General features: G+C 34.1%; 1 protein-coding gene across 4 annotated transcripts in view; it reads left to right on the top strand.

The window, feature by feature from the left end:
* Positions 1–270: 270 nt before the first annotated feature.
* LOC123918380 (BEACH domain-containing protein B) overlaps positions 271–16,779 on the top strand; it is a 29,279-nt gene continuing 12,770 nt past the window's right edge. The window contains exons 1-19 of one of the 4 annotated variants that reach the window (XM_045970405.1): positions 271–574; positions 823–1,122; positions 2,836–2,899; positions 3,025–3,241; positions 3,688–3,864; positions 4,456–4,776; positions 6,780–7,002; positions 7,596–7,664; positions 8,887–9,348; positions 9,518–9,833; positions 10,401–10,862; positions 10,991–11,149; positions 11,252–11,401; positions 13,172–13,327; positions 14,110–14,151; positions 14,275–14,619; positions 15,646–15,819; positions 16,160–16,320; positions 16,429–16,747. In XM_045970405.1, the coding sequence (XP_045826361.1) occupies positions 1,004–1,122; positions 2,836–2,899; positions 3,025–3,241; positions 3,688–3,864; positions 4,456–4,776; positions 6,780–7,002; positions 7,596–7,664; positions 8,887–9,348; positions 9,518–9,833; positions 10,401–10,862; positions 10,991–11,149; positions 11,252–11,401; positions 13,172–13,327; positions 14,110–14,151; positions 14,275–14,619; positions 15,646–15,819; positions 16,160–16,320; positions 16,429–16,747 (3,936 nt within the window). In that variant the 5' untranslated portion in view covers positions 271–574; positions 823–1,003. Of the gene's footprint in view, positions 575–822; positions 1,123–2,835; positions 2,900–3,024; positions 3,242–3,687; positions 3,865–4,455; positions 4,782–6,779; positions 7,003–7,595; positions 7,665–8,886; positions 9,349–9,517; positions 9,834–10,400; positions 10,863–10,990; positions 11,150–11,251; positions 11,402–13,171; positions 13,328–14,109; positions 14,152–14,274; positions 14,620–15,645; positions 15,820–16,159; positions 16,321–16,428; positions 16,748–16,779 lie in introns of those variants that run through there. The other 3 variants (XM_045970406.1, XM_045970407.1, XM_045970408.1) reach the window with 3 other exon arrangements.

The raw sequence follows: 16,779 nt of genomic DNA, 5'->3' as shown, positions 1-16,779 counted from the left end.
CCGTGCCCGTACCCAAAATGCGGGTTTTTACCCTACGCGTTATGAGTAATTTTTGCGGGTACCCTCTTGGTATGAGTCAAATTGCCATCCTATCTTAAATAAATATGATTATCCCACGTGAAAACAAACCATGAAAACAAAAAATTGATAATTTCCTATTTTAAATAATATGTATTTTTCTTCTTATAGAAATGGTAAGTATATTAACTTTGATATTTAATTTAATATTAATTAATTTTTAAGAAGTTGATCTTATCTTGGAGTTAGAGCACCTCGAAAACCAAAACATACTTTCACCATTTCCGCCACCTGTTATTAGAGTGGAAAAAGGAAAAAGAAAAACCCAACCCAGGGTAAAACCGAAATTACACTAATTTCCGAGGTTTGCTTTTCAACACTTTCCTTTCTCTTACGCATTCCTCCGATTCTTACAGTAATAATACAATTTTCCCTGATTCCATTATCGATTCGCAATTAAAACCAGATTACACTAGAATCTCCGTTCCGATCTCAATTCACAAACCCTAACATTCAATCTTCTCTTCAGTTACCGCTCCCTCCATCTTCTAATCAGGTATGATAATTCTCGATTATTGATGAATGATTTCTCTGTTTGCGTTCAATCCAGCACAATTGAATTCGTTAATTTTGTTTCAAAATTTGCGTAATCATTCGAATATATCTTTGTTCGAGCTCAATCGAGCTTAGAAAATGGAACGGTTGAAGTTATTATAGAGTGAGAACTGAGAATTTGATGTTGAATGTTGATTTTCTCGTGTACAAGTATTTTCAACTTCTTTCGCTTTGTTTTTTGTTAATTAGATTTGAAGGTTGGTTCGCCATAGTTATCAGTGTTGGTTTAAAGCGTTTGTGAATTTTTGACACTGTGCAACACTCAACTAGATTGTGTCATATCACATTTCAAAATTAGTCTTACGAGAAGTGATTACTGGAACTGTCATTTTCATCATGAAGCTTCACAAATAGATTGTGGTGAGAAACGATGAATATCGTTAAGGGTGTCGCCGACCTTATACGAAGAACTTCCAGTGGGCAAAGTGGCGAATCATCAAGTTTACAGACTCAGAAGTTCTCTCCTCCTGGGCCTAAGATTCGGTTCAGGTAAAGTATATGTTTCTTGGATTAGAAGTATTCGATAAAAAGCTACATGTCTGTGTTAATAGAACATAATTGTTGTATAAGTTTCTTGAAATTATTTGATGTCTAATGCATGTTGTTTTATTCGCACGTGATAGAATCATAAGTGATTCTTTTAATGTACTTTAAGTGTTTAGCTGATCAGCCTTCTTTCACAAGAGTAATGTTTTAGGAAAGGGAGGTTTATCTTTCATACAATGTTTATTGAGTGGTTCAATGCATTGTGAATAAACTGCGTTGGACGGTCACTAACTGGGATTGTAACTAGTAGCGTTGGGCTTGCAAGTGTCATCCCTCTTGAGACCGGGAGTGAATGATTGTTTAACATTAAATGTACTTGTTTTTATGGAACTGTCTTCTTCTAGCCAATGACAAGAACTTGCACATCGGACAATTTAGGTTATTCTTTATTACTGCATTTTGATAATATACGAAAAATCTTGTTAAGTTTTTACTAAAGAAGGAAACTCACGTAGTGGTTGTTGAGAGTCCTATGTTGGACATCTTATGGCGTGAAAGAGTGTTTATAAGTGGGAGGCAATGCCCATCTTACAAGTTGGTTTTGACGTATTGTGGAACTAAGTTAGGTCTAAGTCAAATTTTAGAATGATTATTGTCTTGGATTAATACTACAGTCAGTTATCCAGGGGGCATTTGGGTACTTAATTAAGCGCTTATCATGTAAGAGCTTTTGCACTTTAATTCATTGAGCTATTTGTGTTTGATATGCACATTAAAAAATTTATCAGCATTATCATTTGTTTACACTATAAAATCAGAACTTGAGGTGAATGGAAATCAATGATTGGACGGGGGTATGCTTCAGTGCTTCACATAAACTGTTTCTGTATGATATCTTATAAAGTTTATCAAACTCAATATTTTAAAAACCGGAACGGAGATCAAACCAGTGAGACCTCCAGGCCGCGGTTTAATTGGTTGAACCGCAGTTGAATTGGATGACAAATAAATAAATAAGTATTAAAAAGTAATAAATAAATGCTAAAAATAGAACTGGTTGAACCACGGTCCAACCCAATTCAACTAGGTTGCTGTACAACTGGGATCAAACCACCCAACAAACTGGCCCATTCCCGATTCAACCCGTTGAATCGTCCAGTTCGGTCCAGTTTTTAAAAGATTGATTAAAATAAGTTGAAAAGTAGCTTATGGGCACATCATAAGCTATTTTATACTCTCCCAAACACTTTCCTACATGGTTATGTCATCAAATAAAACCAAATCAACTCTTCCAATTCTAAAACCACCCCAACCCAAGTATTATGAAACTTGATTTACATGGGATTGGTGAAAGCAATTGTGTTTTTGACACAAATAATAGCCAAATAGCATATTGATAAAAAACAAATATTGTCTATAAGGACACAATGATTGTTCCAGGGGCGGTTGCCTTGCATGCAGAAATAGGTGGTTGGCCGTACTCTGAAGGGTAGTTGTAAATGCTCTGTTAATAACTGCTATCCATATAAAACACGCAACTTGGATGGAGCTTTAGACGTCAAATATATTTTGCACAATTTTTTTTTTTTTTTGGGTTGGGATTGGGCTAGAAACTGAGAGAGATTCACAATGGAAGAAACTTCAAGAATCGTTTGTGTTTATGCTGGTAAAATACATTTAATAGTTCATGATTTCATTTGAATTGACTTCTTCCAGTGATGCCGGGGATGAAGCCATAGTAAATATTCTCTGGGAGCGATATCAGAAAGTTGATGATAAGGTATGGATTTTTTTCTGGATTGCTACAATTGAGAATGATGCTAAATTTACACTTCCTTTCTTCTCTTTACGACAGCAGTCATTTATTTAGTTGTTTTTCCTAACAAAAAGACCTTAATGTTTTAGGCGGAGAAGAAGAGGCTGCTTCATGTTTTCATCAAGCAATTTGTAGTTGCCTTCAATGATTGGGAACCTGTAAATTCTGGAATATTATTAGAGTCTACTTCTGAGAATTTTTCATCTGCTGATGACGTGGTCCTCGGCTGCTCAGCTGGACATCCTGTTGAAGTCATTCGGGTATTAGTTGACGAGGTCACACAGTTAAGCTCACTAGTTACTGAGTGTAAGATGCATATCATTTGCCATTCTCGTATTATCTTCAGCTTCCTTTTTCTTAATTAGCATTCACTATAAGTAAAGTCCAACTGGTTTTAGACATGCAATAAAAATTATAGGTTGGGCTTAACACCATCTATAAAGGGGAACCCAATATGCAAGGGTCATATCCATTGCAGATCTTTTTGCAGCCTTTACCATCTATATGTAAGAGAAATGAAACAGATGTAAGAAAGGAGGGTAGATGCTTGCCTTATTTTCTTTTATCAGGATTGGTTGTTTTGTTTATTTTTCATTCACCAAGCTAAACAATAAAGCCAATACTTCATTTCTCTGATGACAAAATGCTTTTGACTTAAATGTGTAGAAATGGTAACTTTTGTTATTCGTAGTGGTACCGTTACTGGTGACATGTAATTTAATGCAATTCATGTCTACTCTTGTTCTTTTCAGTGAGCACCAGCATTTTTCAATCTCCAACAGAATTATCTGGGGCTGCAACCAAGTCGTATATTACTTCTGAAGGGTTTTTAATTTTGGATGCATTGAAAATTATTTCCCGTTCATTATACAATTGTAGACTATTTGGATACTATGGTGGAATTCAAAAACTTACAGCGCTAATGAAAGGTATAATAATTTTTTTTGGTTCCAGATTTTGATTACTTTGGTGCATCTTGTAGGTACAATTGTAGATTTTTATTTTCCTTCTGAAAATTGGTGCTAGTTTCATCTTTTCCTATTGTTTCTTTATAATCTGTTAGCATTTTTTAACTTGTTAATGTTAAGGCTGGCTTAGGATGCTTCAAAAAAAAAAAAATGTTAAGGCTTTAGGCCTGTGTGTTCCATTGTTATAATTTAACAGGTGTTTTTTTTTTCTTAATTTGTTTTCTGATTTCTCACCTTAATGGATGTTGTACTCTTATGCATTTTAGTCAAATTGCCATAATTACCAATATTATTAATTTTTTTTTTGAAATTTGACAATTATTAATTCTCAAATACTATTTCCCACTCTCCCTGTGTGAGTATTCATATTTGGGGTGCTGCTTTAAAATAAAAAGCGGTTTTTACTAGTGTCCTTCATGTTTTTCTGTTCAGTTAGAATGTGCCACATCAGCATATATTTTGAAAATTGACTTTGGTGCTTTGATTCTAATGTTTCTATTATAAGCAAAAAACGCTGAAGTGTATTCTTACTCTGGGTTCAATTTGTTGCAGGGGCTGTGGTCCAACTTAAAACCATAAGTGGTGCCGTTTCTGCTGATGAAAGTTTGTCTGACTTTGCTGTGGAGAAAATTAAGCTGCTCCAACAAATTCTGATATACATCGTGTCAATATTTTATGTTTTCATTGACTTAGGTTCAAATATAGACAAAAAGGATGAGCTGTTTTGCAGTCTGTTAGGCTTTATTTCACGTGCTGATGCTGCAATCAGCTCTTCAAATAGTTCAAAGGTTTTGTCTACTGAAGCAAGGTTACATTGGCGTCAGAAAGCAATTGTTTCTGTGATGGAAGCTGGTGGTCTAAATTGGTTAGTAGGTAAGGTAGGCATCTGTTATTTTTAGATATTTGTGGTTATTAGGCGTTTGTTGTTCCACTGGTTGATTATCCACCGTGGCAAATTATATGCACTTGTACACTAGGTGAATATCGATACGGGAAAGTTACAATGAATTGGACAAATGCATTATTAAATATTGGTTAAGCTAATATATAGGTATCTGTAGTTTCCAGCTGAACTTTTAAGCGTGTGTTTGGTTCTGCGGCGGAGAGAATTGATTTTGGCAGAATTGATTCTGTAAAATTGATTCTGGCCAAAATTGATTTTAAGCTGAAGTGGTTTATGTTTGGATATATTCATGAAAAAGTGAGTTGAACAAAAAATTTGAGTGTAAAAATCAATTCTAGAATCAGAAGCTACGATTTCTAGCTTCAAGTAGAATCAATTCTGGAGGCAGAATCAATTCTACTTTTGAGAAACCAAACAAGTCAGAATCAATTCTACACGTCCAGAATCAATTCTGGATGCTCCAGAATTGAAACCAAACATACACTAAGTAGCTCCCTATTCTTTTGTTGTTTTTGACTGGGTCTCTCTCTCTCTCTCTCTCTCTATATATATATATATATATATATATTTTTTTTTTTTTGATTTATTTTTTTTTTAAAATTTTTTTTCTTTTGAAAATAGGTACATTGGCCGACAGCCATTTATACTTAATATAAGTTTATGGTCATTAGTAAATTATTTTGGGTTACTATTAAAGGTCTCGAGGACATAATTATAAATGTTCATAGTTAGTTAGGACTTGACTGAAATTTTAAAAAGTTAAATTATTGATGTCCGTTTGATATTTTTATAAGGTTCTTTTTAAAAAACTTCTAACTATAGGGGAGCTTTCAGTGATGGCCTAAGTCAACCTTACAAAACCGACTTGTAAGGTGAAGATTGCCACCACTAATAAACTTATGTTCAAGCCTTATCTCATCCGGTGTGGGACTCTTAGCACGAACATATGGAGTGTGGCCCGAGTGGACCGATAGCAGTGACATGATGGCAGGTGGCCCAACGGATTTTGGATAGACTCTGATACCATATTAAGTTTTTATATTGGGTCTAACTCATCCTTAAAATGTGTTTGGGCACATTGCTCAAGTTCCCGGGATGTTGGATGTATAAATGTGTTTAGACACCCTTATTCTCTGAGCCAACTTTTGGGATGAGATCCAATCCCATCTAACATGGTATCAAAGTTGGGTTAAGAATTGCAATGTGGGAATTGGACCCAGGACCCATGCTAGGCGTGAGGGTGGATATTGAAGTTGTTGGGAGTCCGACATTGCTTAGGTTCCCGGGCTGTTGGATGCATAAATGTGTTTGGGCACTCTTATCCTTTGAGCTAGCTTTTTTGATGAGAGTCAAACCCATTTAACATATCTTATGCTAATGGTTTCTTGTGGTTTAGAAGATATAATATAAAACATGAAATAATTGATGTATAAATTTTAAACTGTTGTGATGATATAGAATTAATATTCTCATATAGGTGCTCACATCACAGTTATTTCAACGGTACTCATGTTGCAGATTTGTAGGGAGATTGCATGTTGGGAATAGGTAGTTGGCATACCACAAAGGCCATTATACTACAAATTGAAATTTTTGTGGGGACACATGCCCCCATAGTTTTGCTGTAGATCTGTCTCTGAGAGCTTTTGAAATGTATTTAAACTGAAAGTGGGACTTAAAAAGTAGTCAATCCTTAAGTGTTAATGTATTCGCTGTATGTGATAAATCCATTTATGCTTTTTTTGAAGAATAAATCCATTTATGCTTAAACCCTGTCATTGGTGATTGGGGCCAGGGCATGTATTGCTCATAGCTCGTCCTTATGCTTTTAGGCTAAATTGTTTCTTGGGATGGATGTAGGTTTTTGCAGACCCTTTATATCACCAAAATATATTTGTGTGTGGTGATATGCTAGAGATAATGACATGTTGTTGGACTCTTTTTGTATTCACTAAACTTAAATTTGCCACAGAACTATTGCGCCTTTGTAGAAGATTCAGCTTGAAAGAACTATTGATGGATGATTCACTCCAGTACTTGAGTTTGAAAATCCTTTCTTTGGCTTTATCTGCAAATCCTCGGGGTCAAAATCATTTTAAAAGTATTGGAGGGCTGGAAGTGCTGTTGGATGGTCTTGGATTTCCATCAAATTATGCAACAACTTATACTAAATTTGTTTTGAGTAATGGATTCAGGTATTATTACATGTATTTCATGCCAATTATTCTTTGGTTGATTTAGTGGTAGGAGATGGCATGGTTCTCTTAAACAAATTGTATATGCATTATTGTCAAGGCATTATTGCAACTTTTAAAGTTTGAGTTCAAGAACTCGATGACTAGCTTGAAATGCTTGATGCTGATGAAGTGTCTGAGCTTATGCATCACATTCTGACTTTGTTGTCTGTTTTATAAATACTACTACACTGGCATGTTATCTCTTCTACTGGTTTTGACTTGAATTAAGTATAGAGAAATGCTAACATGTGCCCTTAGGGCACTTGTTAGTGTACCAAAGATAGAAAATTTGTATTGAAAATTATGCACTTCATTTTTCTAAAAGTTAAAAGTTACTTTTTTCAAGACATAACTACTATTTGTAGAATCCTTAACATGTGCCCTTAGAGCATGAGTTAGAATGGCCCTTAAGTATTTAGGTAAAATTATCTGGTATTTTGTTACTCCTGTCACACTTTGAGCACAGTATTTTGGGGTTATGTATATATTATTATATCATACAACCTGTCTTATATTCTTTGAGAATTTGGTTTGCTTTTTTTTTTTGGCAGGGATGATAAACCATTGCAAAAAATATTCCAGCTTCATATTCTTGCTCTGGAAGTTTTAAGGGACGCTGTGTATCCTTCATTCTGTGCTACTTTTGTGAATTTTGGATGAATTTCAGTTTTCATTTGCCATCATTTTGATGAGTTATGAATCATTGCATCAGCACCATTGCATACTGAATTTCTGAAACATTTGAAGTGTGTTTTTTCTTTTTTAAAAAAAATTGGGAAGGGGGGAAATTTTATTAATTAAAGTGACACTAATGGCCATTCTTACATCCTTCCCCGTGGGGAATTGAACTCTGTACCTTGAGGTTACAAGGCTAAGCTCATACCATTGAGCTAGCACTTCAAGTGTCATTTAAAGTGTGTATTATTCACATGAGCTATAGTTGTTTGTCATTCTTAATCATTTCTCTCTAAATTTCATTCCCATGAATATATGTTAACATCATCAGTTTTGAATTTGTTTTGCCTTTTCCTTTTTGGAAACTGATATCTTCTTGAAAATCATTAAAATTTAACATTACAGTTAAATTTTTTCTAGTCACACCCTTAAAAAGCTGGTTACACCACAAAAGGACAAAAATACCCTTGTTTCAAATTTAGAATCTCAAAATGCATTTTGTTTCTTTTTACCTAAATTCTTTTCTCCAGTACCACTTTTGATGTAATAAAAAACAAAAAAGTTGATGCTCCTCTCTCATTAAACTAGCAATAATCTCAAGCAATTCAAAAATACAATTAACCCTCTGCATTTCATATACAAATCGATATGATATATTGTTATAGTTTTTCTTATAAAAGGCTATGAACTATGAATTTTCCACAAATCCAATGAAGAATAGTTTAGGGTTCTTGTGTTTTCGTGTGATGCTGGTGGAAAACAATGAAAAATGTTAATGCAGACCATTGAGATAATTCTTCTTCAAATTCGTTGAATTGGAATGAGGATGATTGAATGATTCCAACTACCAGTAAGTGTAAGTTTGGGTTTGATTTCTTTCTCGACAATGAACGAAATTAAGTTCATGTAGGTACACGTAAATTAAGTTCACGTTGGTGTTTAGGTTTTTTGAGTTTCAGGGATGTAGTGGACCGATTTCACGTAGCAAGAAAATTAAGTTCACGTACAAGTGGAATTGTGGAAATCTAGGTTTTAAAATTATTAAGGGCAATTTTGGTATTCAAATTTAATTTTGATTAAATTTGGGTGTAACCGGATATTTCTATTGTGTGACTAGAAAAAATCTTACAGTTATTATTGATGCTTGACACCTTGACACTGTTACAGCTTTGGGAACATAAACAACTTGCAATTTCTTTGTGAAAATGGTAGGGTACAAAAATTTGCCAACAGTTTTTGTTCACCGGCTTTTGTTCTTCAAGATTTGAGACAGGGGGAGGATTTTGCTGGACAGCAGGCTGTCAACTTGTCTGGTCCTGACATTCGCGAAAATGAGAATTATAGGAAATCTGATCCTGCAATGGCTTCTGCATGCCTTCCACCTAATGCTTCTTTTTCTCATTTTTGGAGTGATTATGTCCTTATGCTGAGCAAAAGTCTCTGTTCATTTCTTATAATTCCTGGAGCTTCACAATCTCTTAATATCCAACCATCTTCTGGTCGACTTGCATTGCCTGTTTCCTCATCATATTGTGAACTGTCAATCAAATGGGTCACGAGGGTTCTTTTTACAATATTTCCCTGCATCAAAGCTTGCTCAAATCAGAATGATTTGCCAAGCTATTTAAGGTGAATTTTATCAATGGTTTGCAGTGTGTCTTGTGCTGTTTGCTGAAATTTTAGTTAACTTTTAAAAACAGTCTTGCAAATCACTCCGTGACTATGGTTACGAAATAGAAACTTCTTATACTGAACTGATTTTTGTTGTTGTTCTTGTTTTACTTCCCATTTTCTTCAGGGTCTTTGTCACTATTTTACAGAATACAGTTCTCAATGCATTTAGAAATCTTCTTTCTACTTCTCCAATGTCACTTGAAGTTTTTCGCGAAGAGGGAATATGGGATCTTGTCTTTTCAGAAAATTTCTTTTACTTCGAATCAGCTTCAGAAGAAACTGCTGGACAGATATTTGCATACAATCAGAAGTCTGAATTCTTGTCTGCTTCAAGTAGCACTGTTGATACACCAGAAGTCAATGGGGTTAATAGTCTGCAGATGGAAATAATGTCATTTGTGGAATTTGCTGCAACTTCTAATGGAAATACACACAACATGGTGGGTACTTCGCCCTCTCCTAGGACGTATATTTTCTCCTAAAATTTCTTTTATTTTGTTAAATTGTGGCTGAAACACAGATTTCATATTTGTTGAAAGATAAAAGACAGGTATATGGTGAAATCTGTGTGTGAAGCTATGCAGAGGAGAACAGTAATTTGTAAAAAAATGTTTTTAAGTATGTAGAATTTTGTTCATAATAGATATTAGATTGCAAAATCATTTTACTGAACAGAAGTGCTGTGATTGTCAAAAGATTTTCCTAAGCTGCACATGTTCAATATTTGTTTTAAATTATGAGTTATCTGTCTTGTTAATTGGTTTTTGCATCATTATTTTGCTAAAATAATTCCACCGTGTTTTTTTTTTTTGAATGGTAAGTAATATCACCGTGTGAATATCTTTTTGCATGCACTTGTTAATATTTTTACATGCACTTGTTAATAATTTGTATCTAATATCTATTCATTATCTTAGTTTTGTTTCTAAATTTAATATTACAGTGCATGCATTTTGCAATTGAATTCAATTTGTTGAATGTCCTAATTTACCTTATTTTGATTACAGCCTGAATTGTCCGCTTTGTTGGATGCACTTGAGCATTCTGCTTTTAACCCTGAAATTGCTGGTCTTCTTGTGAGGAGTTTGGTTAGTATTTTGCAGCTCTCCCCCGAGAAAACTATTGATTCCTGCAAGACCTTGAATGCAGTTTCTCGGGTTCTACAAGTTGCTTGCGTTCATGCACAAGAGTGTATAAGATCTGGAAGTATGGACTCCAGTGTAAATAGCGGCTTGGAAGTTTCAGCATCAGTGCCTGATCAACAAAAATGCAATTCACCAGGGACCGTGCAAAATTGGTTCGGTTGCATGAAAATGTGCATGGAGTTCTTTACCAAGTTTTTTGCATCAGCTGAAGATACAAAGAGTTTTATATTGCATAGTTTTGATAGCATTGATTGCTTGTTTGATTTATTTTGGATAGAAGGTTTGAGGGATGACGTGCTAAGGCACATACTTGATCTCATGAAGGTGAAAATTTAGTTTCACTTGATTTTGGCTTGAGCTTTAACGTAACTTTGGAATTCATAATCTAGGTTATAATTATATTCCGAGTAAAAATATTTTATGTTGCTAGACTTAATATTGTTATTTTTCAGATTATACCATTCTCGGAGGAAGATAAAAAAGCAAAGTTGCAGTTATGCTCTAAATATTTGGAAATGTTTACGCAAATAAAAGAACGTGAGAAATTTTTTGTTGATCTGTCTATTGATATGTTGGCTGGAATGAGAGATATGCTTGTTGCTAATCAAGAAGTATGCATCCAATGTTGATTTATTTCTCAATTTTGTTAGCTTAAATGAATATGCATTTTGCATTTTAACTGAATGGTTCTCTTTGATATTGTAATATTTCAGTACTATCAGGCTCTATTTCGTGATGGAGAATGCTTTTTGCATGTTATATCATTACTTAACAGTGATCTAGACAAGGAAAATGGGGAGAGATTAGTTTTAAATGTACTCCAAACACTTACTCGTTTGCTTGCAAATAATGATACTTCAAAGGTACTATTTTTTCTCTTTCTTTTTTTCCATTTTGTTTTGATTTAAGTGCATATGTTAATGTATTGTGCTGTTGTTATGTCTGGTCGAAAAGTTCTTTCTTAAATTGTCATTTGGCCATTTTTTTACTGCTGTGCTGCTAAAACTACATATGTCATCCCAACGTTAAGATACCACCAGGTCAGGGGGAGCCATTGAAAGACCCTGGTAGATATTGACGTCTAGTTGGGAAATTTTATTATTTCACATATTGAAATATGTAATTTTTGTGTATATCAAACTTATATCACACACTACATTTATATTGAAGATACAATAAATACATTGAACGCCTAGGAAGTTGTAGTGACTAAGAATATTTACAGCTAATCTAGGAAGTTGCACAGTTAAAGAATATCTACATATTTTCTTAATTCTAGCTTATCTCCACAATGCCCCCATGCAGCAGCTACGTTTTCATTATGAGCTGAATTTAATTTCTATTCAGAAAAATGAGGCAAGAATAGAATTTCCGATTACTTATCAAGGACCTATCATACCACCATAAGAACTAATTACCCTGAAAGGCTTATGCAAACAAATGACTTTTTTACATCCTGAATAAGGACGATTCATTGCTCTCTTTTGTGCTTCAATCTTCTTTTGTCTTTTGATAAATTGATCTTTAGTGAAATTAAAAAAATAAATCAGAGAGGAAAAAAAAGTGGGAACTTGATGTCGAAAAACTTTTCTTTGGTGGAACATAGCTATGGGGCTTTCTTTATTTTCTATACACAAGTTCATTGAGAGCAAATTTGCCCAGAATGAACTTCACTTTCAGGTTAACATGCATTAGAACCATCACTTTCAGGTTAACAACACAATCAAATCCATGAAAGAGCATCAACCAAGAAGGTTTGATTTCTTTTTATGGATTTGATTGCGTGTTGTTAGCCTGAAAGTGATGGTTCTAATGCGTGTTTGGTATTGATTAATTCTGGGGAAATAATTGTTTCTTTTTAGATCTCTCTGAAGTTCATTAAGAGCTTCTTTTAACACCAAATAAACTAATCCAGATACACTTTTTTTTGAGAAATAATCCAGATACACTTTTTTTTGAGAAATAATCCAGATACACTTGTACTATAGAACCTATGATATTGATCAATTTGTTTTGGTTGTCTTCTATCTTTGATTTCGAAGAGTTAATGGTTCCTCTCTCTCCCCCCCTCCCCCCCTCCCCCCCTCTCTCTCTCTCTCATGGAAAATGCATGAAAATTAGGTTAGAGCCCTAGGTGCTGCAAAGGTATGTGATCTCTACAACAACAAAAATATATAGGCTCAAATGAAGCATGTCTAAAGGACCCTCCAATTGTCCCTTGATCCAAGAACTAGTGCCTTGATGTGTGCTTTTTACGAATGGCATTCTCATAGTTATTGTTAATGAACCTCCCCTTACAATGGTGTCTGAGGACTTCTTTGCTTTAACTAAGAAAGAGTCCTTTATTGTCAGATTTGTGTTCCAGCTGTGGGATGTTTGTATTATGCAGTAAACCTTATCCTGTACAGTAAAAGATGTTAGTTGAACTTTATAAGTCACAGTTGCACATTAGCATACACATCTGAGTTTTAACTGATTGTCTACTGATAGCATTTTTTTTTTCTTCAATTTTTTGGGAGACTGTAGTCTATTTTGCCTTATAACACAGGTTTTAATATTTATATAGCTATCGTTTCTTGTTTTGTATCAATACCCTTCAATTCAATCACTTGCTGTATCATTATCTCTGGCAGGCCGCGTTTAGAGCTCTAGCTGGAAAGGGGTACCAGACATTGCAGAGCCTGCTGTTGGAGTTTTGTCAGTGTCATTCAAGTGAAAGCCTTTTAGATGTTTTGCTTGATATGCTTGTTGATGGTAAATTTGATATCAAGACCAGTCCTATAATTAAGGTGATATGCTAGTACATTTTTTATCCACTTGCACTGTTTCACTTTTTATTGCAATAAACTGAAGAAAGTTGCATTTGTTGCATCCAAATGCTATATTTTATTTCGGTAATGACATTTTGACATAAATCCAGAGACATCATACAGTGACACTGTATGTTAATGTCCACGGAATGTCACATGGTTAATGTGTGCCAATACTTAGTTAATTGAGTTTATTAATGTTGATGGGTTATAATTTTTTTGACAAAATTCTTTTTTATTTTTTGACAAGCACTAAAAATTACATGTTTAACGACATGCAAATACTTGATTATTCAGTTCTTTATGTGGTTAATGAGTGATCAATTTTGTCAGAATTAATTTCTATTTTTTACGACCACTAAAAAGTACATTGTTAATGACTTGCAAATACATGGTTGGTTTAGTTGATTACGTAGTTATTAGGTTACTTTGATACTACATTTGTCACAACTCACTAAAAAGTGTCTAGTTGACTTGTAAAAAGTGTCTGGTTGACTTATAAAAAGTGTCTGGTTAATTCAAATCATTTTATATTTAATTTGTTACTTTGATACTGCATTAACCACTTGCTAAATAGTTAATATAGATTGTGAATCACAGTTAATTTGGTTGAAGAGTGAACTAGTATACAGTGTCGGGATTGATGTGTTACTGATTGTGTGTCAAAATCATTTTTGTATCTTATTTTGTTTTGTTAAATCTTCATTTAATAAATCTTAGTTTAGCGTTGTCTTATTTTTTCTGTCTGTTTTTTATTTCAGAATGAAGATGTGATAATATTATATCTAATTGTGCTGCAAAAGGTTTGCAATTAATTTTCCCTTTCATTAATTATAATTTCTTCATAATGGCAATTTAGTAGCTGCCAAAAATTTTGAGAAAATAATAATATCCGTTTTATTGTTTGTTATTTTGTGATTGGGCAGAGCAGTGAGTCATTGCAGCATCATGGGCTGGATGTGTTTCAACAACTACTAAGAGATTCAATTTCTAATAGAGCTTCCTGTGTCAGAGCAGGGATGCTTGATTTTCTTCTGAATTGGTTTTGCCAAGAAGATAATGACAGTGTGATATTTCAGATCGCCCAGTTAATTCAAGCCATTGGTGGGCATAGTATATCAGGGAAGGACATCCGTAAAATTTTTGCATTACTCCGAAGTGAGAAAGTTGGGATGAGGAGGCAGTATTGCTCTGTTCTGTTAACAAGTCTCTTGTCAATGCTACATGAGAAGGGACCAACTGCCTTTTTTGATCTCGATGGGATTGATTCTGTAAGTCCCGAAGCCATTGTAAACTCATCTAAAACTCCCGATTCTTCTATATACTATTTCTCGACAGTACTTTTTCTTCCATCCTGGTTATATGCTAATAAAAAGGTGTATCTTATAATTCTATGGTGTCATTAGCTGACGTGACATGAAAGAAAAGTCATTTTTGAATAATGAACACCTTTCTATTTATAAGGTTATCAAAAGAGAAAATAAAATAAGGAGGATAGAATACCCTGTAAGAACAGCTTCAATGTGATAAACAATGGTTACCTCAGTAGAGCTATCCAATCCCTTTGTATAGATGATATGGGAAATTGGGAATCTAACCTACCCTTTTCCCATTTTCAATGGAGATTTATTCATATTGATGCTCCGAAAAATTAGTTTGACTGCTTAAACTGAAAACTACGAGTCACTGCTTATTACTTCTGGCATTATGTTTTACCCTTAAGATTCCAACTATCTGCAAATTACGTGCATGTCTCGAAAGAATCTACTTCTCTTTGTATTTTGACTTTATTGTGGACTATGGATCTGCATTCAGTCATGCATTTTAAAAATTATTGGAAGGTTCTTAATTTGCTTTAAGATAAATTTTAAATACTCATGGATTGGATGTGGGTACTCCCTCCATTTCAAAATGAATGTCGTTTAAGGTTTTTACTCACATATTAAGAAATGCAATGATTAGATGATTAGAAGAAATGGAGTAACTATTTTACCAAATTATCCTTATTAACTATTGGAAATGTATAATTGATATTCCATTGAAAATGACATTCATTCTGAAACAATTTTTTTTATTGCTATTGTGACACTCATTTTGAAATGGAGGGATTACATTGTTTCTGTTAATTGTTGGTGGATGCTGTATGTTGCATGTAAGATTACAAAAAAAAAAAAAAAACTTCCTTTTCCTGCCTGTAGTTATTGTGTAACTAATGTTTCATTGCAAATGAGACACATCCACTTCATTCTTACTTGTATAAGTGGTTTTATTATCTCATTCCTTTCAAATCCTTGTAGGGTATTATTCTGAAAACGCCTGTGCAGTGGCCTCTCAATAGGGGCTTTTCTTTTTCCTGTTGGCTCAGGATTGAGAACTTCCCTAGAAATGGAACAATGGGTCTTTTCTGTTTTCTTACAGAAAATGGTAGGGGGTCCTTGGCTGTGATCTCAAAGGAGAAGCTCACTTATGAGGTTGGAATTAAATCTTCTGAAAATTTTGTTCATGTTTCCTATAATTTTTTATTATCATTTATTCTTTACTATTTCATATATTTTCCTCAGATAGTTTGCTGTTAATTTGCTCCTGATCTTGAGGGGTTCCAGTTATATTCACTTGTATATATAGTTTTTCAGGTTCATTGTAAAATAATTTTAAAGCATATATTATTCAAGTGTAATTCGTTCTATTATGTCACCCTTTTGTTGACAATTTCTTTTGTTTCTTTAGTTGGCGTTACCTTAAATGTTTTCTGTGCCTGTTGTTATTGACTTGATTTTGCCCTTGATGTTTGTTTTTGCCTGTCTCTTGTAGTCAATCAACCTGAAAAAACAGCGTTCAGACCTGCACGTTAAATTAGTCAGGAGGAGATGGCATTTTCTTTGCATAACTCATAGCATTGGAAGAGCATTTTCTGGGGGTAGCCTTTTGAGATGTTACTTGGATGGTGATCTCGTCTCATCTGAAAGATGCAGGTTCAAACCCCAATAATATTTTTTATTTATTGGACTTTATTTTGTGATCACATGCTAAATTAATTCTTGTGGCTTTCTGACTAGATTTACAATGATTTATTTATTCAGGTATGCAAAAATCAGTGAACCGTTGACTAGTTGCATGATTGGCGCAAAACTTAAGATGCCTCACTATGAAGACAATGCACTCACTTTTGAATCCATCCGTGATTCATGCCCATTTTTTGGCCAAATTGGTCCTGTTTATTTATTCAATGATGCCATTTCTTCTGAACAAGTACAGATTATCTACTCTCTAGGTCCAAGTTACATGTACTCTTTCCTTGATAATGAAGCTTTACCAGTTTCTGGTGATAAAATACCCAGTGGGATTCTTGATGCCAAAGATGGTCTTGCATCAAGAATTATCTTTGGACTCAACGCTCAGGTCCTTTACCTTTTTCTTTTCCCTTTATACAT

Source organism: Trifolium pratense, linkage group LG3 (assembly GCF_020283565.1).
Source record: "Trifolium pratense cultivar HEN17-A07 linkage group LG3, ARS_RC_1.1, whole genome shotgun sequence".
NCBI classification, from domain to species: domain Eukaryota; kingdom Viridiplantae; phylum Streptophyta; class Magnoliopsida; order Fabales; family Fabaceae; genus Trifolium; species Trifolium pratense.
The sequence above is the reverse complement of the archived record's forward strand: the minus strand, read 5'-3'. Positions and strand labels throughout refer to the sequence as shown.